Source organism: Henckelia pumila, chromosome 3 (assembly GCF_033568475.1).
Source record: "Henckelia pumila isolate YLH828 chromosome 3, ASM3356847v2, whole genome shotgun sequence".
Taxonomy (NCBI): domain Eukaryota; kingdom Viridiplantae; phylum Streptophyta; class Magnoliopsida; order Lamiales; family Gesneriaceae; genus Henckelia; species Henckelia pumila.
This window is the reverse complement of record NC_133122.1, coordinates 74,013,713-74,019,929: the sequence shown is the minus strand read 5'-3', so window position 1 is coordinate 74,019,929 and position 6,217 is coordinate 74,013,713. Positions and strand designations below refer to the sequence as shown.

The following is a 6,217-nucleotide window of genomic DNA, read 5'->3' as shown; positions in this document are numbered from 1 at the left end:
GCAAAAGCAGCCTTGGTGGGAGAAAGAGGAAGAGTCCATTCATCCGCAGTGAAGAATGGTTGATGATGATAGACCAAAGGTTGTCTTTCTTCTAGAATAGTATCTCCTGCTGTAAAAATATATGCCCTTTACTCTTGTATCCTTAATTTTTGGATAATTATTAGGAATAAATTTCTTTGGTCTTAATAAGTCACTCAAACCAATTAGTTGTAAACAATAAACCTTGGGAGCAGGGGAAATCAAAGAAGAACGAGCCTAGGAAGTTAACTAATCAATCCCAGAAACGGAGTGGGATTTGGTATCCTTCAGTTAAGGATAGCAGCATCTTGCAGAAAGAAAATAATGTACGGGTGACCTCATATGATTATGTCCAGAAATCTGAAATATCTTATTGAAAAATAATTTACACGATTTTGATATTCCTACCTGAGGTATTAACTTACAAAAACCTCATGTACACATAAATTATGCAAAAGATTTGCAAATGTATTTGCTGATGGAAACGTGCTAGAACTATGGAAGCAGTTTTTTCTGACCACGTGATGTGGTTGTTAACTCCCATATCTTGATAGTGCCATCATCACTTGCAGAGGCCAGACACTTGTTTTCCTGTTACGTTATGATAAAGAAAATATTAAATATATATTGGAGTTAACAGTCTACATAAAAATAGATTGGGATAAGCAAACACCAAAGCTTAGATGATGGAGATCACAGAAAACTATAATATATACTAGCCAATAGTGCACATGCAATGCGTGTGTGGTCAATAATGGCATATCATAATCACTGCAGGTTTCCTTCAATATAGGAAAAGTTGGTGCAGTTACTAATAATGAGGTAGAATGCAGTGTTCTCGGAGTTACAAGGTTATTTTTATTCGATTTTATTTTCCACCCATTTTTACCCTCCTTTGGTCAATGTAAATATAAATTTTAAAATAACTGTCAAGAGTTAAATGATAAATATACTTTTGTGTCATCAAAACGTGTAACAAAATGGTTTTTAAAGATGTCTCAAGTTTTATAAGATAGTAAATAGTATATATATATATTATATATATAGTTTACCCTGCTAAAAGAGGTATATGCATAGACCCTGTTAAACGAACAGGATTTTCAGTTTTGACAATTTCTGAACACATGCTTTTCAAAGCCAAAGGCAACATCACATTACTAATAAGCAAGAGTAACACTCCTGTGAGACGATCTCATCTATAAGACGGGTCAACCCTACCCATATTTATAATAATAAGTAATACTTTTGACATAAAATGTAATACTTTTTAATGGATAACCCATATAAAAGACATGTCTAAAAAAAATGACCCTTGAGACCGTTTCATAGGAGTTTTTGTCAATAAGTAATAACCAACTATAGGGATTTCAATTCGGGAAACGAATCATTTTATGGCACTAATGCCTAAATAAGACTAAGAGAACTCAAAAAAACAAGAAGACTATAAGAGTGAGTGGTTGAATACTCGTGTATAGACAAATACACTATCCACTTTTAAAATTTACCTTGGAACTCCACTGCACAGCATTCACATCCATGTCATGAGCTTTGTCTTTCTTCAATAGCAGTTTGTATGTAGGTCCACCAACCTGTAGTACCACACAAAAACAAAATGAAAGCGTTAAAGGAACCTAATCCTCATAGGTAAACAAGCCAGAGTGTCCGATTGAAACAACCATGTTGTCCAGTAATATGTATAAGCAATACCAGTACAAAAACATGGGACCCATAGCTTTGGGATTGCACTTTCTACCGATTAACTTGATAAAATATTAAGAAGCATAGTGCATAGACCAGAGTCTCAAGAGGTTGCTCACTGAAATCATACAAGTTAGACATGTTATGTCAGTTAACCCTCTCAAGAGGTCGCTCACTTATATCATACAGGTTAGACATGTTACGTCAGTTAATTCATCAGTACAACCTTTAGGTTATTTAATAAAAATATATTCAATGTAAGTGCCATTCTGATATGACATGAAAGCAAAGCATGACAAAGTGGTAAATCAAAGCTCACATAATTAGACATACGGGCTTAACAGACAATCGTGTCGAAGTATTTCCAATCCAACTTTTCCTAGAGTTGATCTTTAACAATATTGGTTTTGCTGTAAATTTGAAAACTCATACATGCAACTGGTGATATCATCTAGCCTTAACTATTCAATTAACAATCAACCCGATTCAGTGTTTCTATGATCAACTTGGAAACTAGTCATCTACTGCATTCTAAAGGTGTGACCACAATCTATTTATATCTTGGACGGACCATACAACGACAAAGGTGACTGTTCAAAATAATAGAAGACCCCTATTTTTATACATTTCTCAGAAGGACCAGAGGTACAGAAAACCAGGAAAAAAAAGTATTAACACCAAGGAGATATGATGTATCAGAATCGCAGGATGCAAAATTGCAATAAATGTGAGCAGAAGATGATGTAAAGTATTATGAAATCGCATCATAAAAATGAGTATGCCAAAAAACGAAGACGCAGAGAACCAATCCAGTGAACAAGTATAACATTTTGTTAATACCAAGTCGTCTTCACATCCAACAAATAAACGGATAGCATCATCAGCAGATCCACTGCAAATTATTCCCTCCCTGTCATATTCACATCTCAAAATGTGAATGCACAAAGAATAAAAGATATGACAAACTGAAATGCAAAACATCACCCAATTTTTTCAAAACAAGAGAATGAGAGTAAAAATAGAGAACTATCTGCTACCTTGACCAATGGACGGAAAAAATTGTTCGGTCGTGATAACCTGAGAGAGTAGAAATATGTGTCCTGGCAAAAGGAAAACGTAAAATGATAATTCAACGCCATATTATGATTTGGATTCCAGCAACCAGATTAAACATAATTTATACAAAATTTGTCAAACACCATGAACCTTTTATTGTCTTATTGTTAAATAATGTTGTATCCTTATAACAAAATCTTATTTAAAAAAAAAGAATCAATAAATGATCAAGTATATAGGAGATTTGCTATATTTTTAAATGAACAAATCAATTTAAATTTTTTATTCCAATCATCATAAGTTTAGACTCATTTTCATTCAAGTTTATCACTTCATCAATAAAGTAAATGACCATGACTATACACATATCTACAATTATTATATACATTTCGTAGTCCACAACGTAGTACACGTTTCCTTCCTTCTACCATTGTTATTTACATTTCGCAGTCCACAGAGAATTATATGTTCGTTCCTTTTTGTCAGTGGAACCGCGGTGTTTGATGAATATTGTTAAGCGAAAGAGCATACAAATGGCATGTGTTGCTCACTACAAGAATCGACCAACATTTTCACATTTCATAAAGAGATATATATATACATATATATAATTGACTTAATAATGAACGTTGAATGCATCGCATTAATGGTTGTATCATCAACATCCATTATTTCATATTTTTCCTCACTAACATTTTCTTGATTGGGAATTTATGGGCAAGAGTAAATTAAATGAAACAATAGACTATTTCATTCAAGCTTTAAAAAGGAAAACATCAATTTAAGATATGACTTCAAACCTTCTGTCACCGAAATCATCAAAGAAAAAGAACAAACCTGAAAATAAACTTAAAGAAAATCGAGCAAAAAAGAAGGATCAAACACATTTTAACGCATTGCTCACCAAGGGGCATTTCCATTTCCAGACTGCAGTTGTATGATGTCAGTAGCCCATATTTTAATAGTTAGATCATCACTGAAAAAGGAAAAATTACTGCATTAGACCTAACCTTACAATTATTCTATTTTATTGTTATTAAAACATAAAAAATTCTTGATGGCACTGCTAATAGGACTAGACTTACATGTGGTTAATTGAATGTTACAGTCATTATATATGCAAGCATTAAATGAAAGTTTTTGCGTACCTACAGGAAACCATTTTGTCCCCAGTAGCATTAAAAGATAACGACCAGACTGTAGATGTGTGGCCGCTAAAAAGACAGAAAATAAGTGAGTTACATTTTGAGAGAATCATAAAGAATTTCCATTTATAAGATCCAATGTGAAAAGTATAGATTACACATTAAACAACTAAAAGATTACAGCACAAAACAAAGCACCTAATCATTAGAAAACCACAAAGAAGGAAAAGGAAAAGAAGCAAATTTGAACTCTATACTTTGACAGATTGACAATTGGGTTACTGGAATTAGTTCAGTGATAATCAAAATACTTGGTATAACAGTTTGATCTTTGGAAGGCTCCGTAGAATGATCACCGAACAATCTAACACCTGAAATCTTTACTGAAAATTTTACTCGTTACCATCGTTGAGTCTTACAAGCACGACTCAACCATTTAAAGAAAATGATTATTGCACACATCAGGAGCACTTAAAACTAGGAAGTTTTTCTACTTCATACAACAGCAGGGTAATATAGCATAATGAAAAAGTAGAAAAATATCAAACAAGAAAGATAATGGATCACAGATTGCCGTTGTTTTAAGGCCATTGACTTGTACAAACATAGAGAGACAAAAACTACCTGTTTAATTCACCTAGAGTTTGAGCACAGTGCCAATCATCAGTGTCCCCATCCTCTGCCCAGACCTACAACAGCCAACAGCTTAACGAGTCTGATACATTTTTTAGATTAAATTAAATAGAAAGAGGACTAACCAACTGCCATAAACAAGCAGGCAGCTTTATAAGGATTAACAGATGCTTGAATATCCTAAAAAACTGAATTGTTATTTCACATTCACAGTACCTTAATGCTATTGTCATAGCTACATGAAAACAGAATATCCATTGTCGGATGCCATTGGACCATTTTAACATCCTGTGTATGTCCTTGCAGCACAGAAACACACTCGAACTCATTATGTGGTAATACTTCCCATATCCAGACAGATTTGTCTCGCCCACAAGTCGCAAGCAATGAACCAGATGCATTCCAAGAGACACTTTTAACTTCGTTTTCATGACCCTGGACATCGATACTATTTTTACATATCAATCTCATAAAAAATATAATGCATTAAAGGCCAATATTATTATTGTCACTACATCAAATCCCTCAGCATCACAACAGATACAAATAACATCTCAAAAAAAAAAAAATGACACAAATACCTCTAAAGCGGACACGCATTCAAAATCACCACCAACATCCTCCCATATGGCTGTGGTGGCATCAAAGCTAGCCGTGGCCAATAATTTACCAGACGGTGACCATGCACATGATCTCACAGTCCTGGTGTGCGTCTCCTCCAATACTGCCTGCCTCAGATCAGCAGTAACACCAAAATAAAATCCAGCTAAGTTTTCTTTCACAATTTGCTCCATGTTATTAATCAGCGTAGTGAAATTTCGAAAATTTAGCACTTGTAATGGGCAAATTTCACGATAAGGCAGAGATGAAGTACTTTACAATCAATAAATTTTTCTTACAATTATAAATCTCAAAAATTAAACTAAAATTCAGAAAATCAAAGTAAGACCTTGCATTGGAAATAGCCAGTGGCGGGGCTCTGTTCCCAGATGCGGACTGTTTTGTCTCCACTACATGAAGATAATACTGCGGGGACGCCGCCGACTCCAGTGGCCGGTTTCCAAGCAAGGTTCCAAACCCTATCGGTGTGGCCTTCGAGTTTCTGAATTTCTTTGAGATCGAAATTCTCCTCGGCGAAATTCATCACGCAAATTACAGTGGAGATCAAATTTATAGAAGATAGTTGAAGAGGTTTAGGATCTAAGGCACGCGCCGCCGAGATTGAGGAGAGTGTGGTGAACTCGAGTCGACAGCACTAGAAGCGGGAAGGGTTGGATATTTAGACCACATACAACAGCCAACGAAGCCCAATTTCATAGGCCCAAATAATTCTCGCCCCAAAACCGTACGTGCGAAATTTTTCGCGCGTCGTTATGTTAGTTGACCCTTGCGGAGAGAAAATAACAGAAAATATTTTAATTTAGAAAAAAAAAAGATAAAGAAAAAGGAAATAAAGGAAATATGTTTTTGGAGTTTTTAGAGGGAACGAAAAGTTGGGGAAACTAGGGGAAAGCGTATAATGAGATATTTGGTAAAATAAAATTTCAAAAAAAATAGTATTTGATTATTTAATTAAATAAATTTTATAAAATTGATCGAATTATCAATATCAAATATCAATTATCAGTATATGTAGAGTTTATTTATTTATTTATTTTTTTAATTTC

At 34.3% G+C, this 6,217-nt stretch overlaps 1 protein-coding gene across 1 annotated transcript; it reads right to left on the bottom strand.

Moving 5' to 3' along the window:
* Positions 1-343: 343 nt before the first annotated feature.
* Positions 344-5,825, bottom strand: LOC140889849 (protein CIA1). The gene is made up of 10 exons (XM_073297581.1): positions 5,500-5,825; positions 5,132-5,278; positions 4,767-4,985; positions 4,542-4,606; positions 3,921-3,986; positions 3,677-3,748; positions 2,754-2,816; positions 2,557-2,626; positions 1,524-1,607; positions 344-609 (listed from the first exon to the last, which is right to left on the bottom strand). The coding sequence occupies exons 1-10, from the start codon at positions 5,692-5,694 to the stop codon at positions 514-516; spliced, it is 1,077 nt and encodes a 358-aa protein (XP_073153682.1). The 5' UTR covers positions 5,695-5,825; the 3' UTR covers positions 344-513.
* Positions 5,826-6,217: the final 392 nt, after the last annotated feature.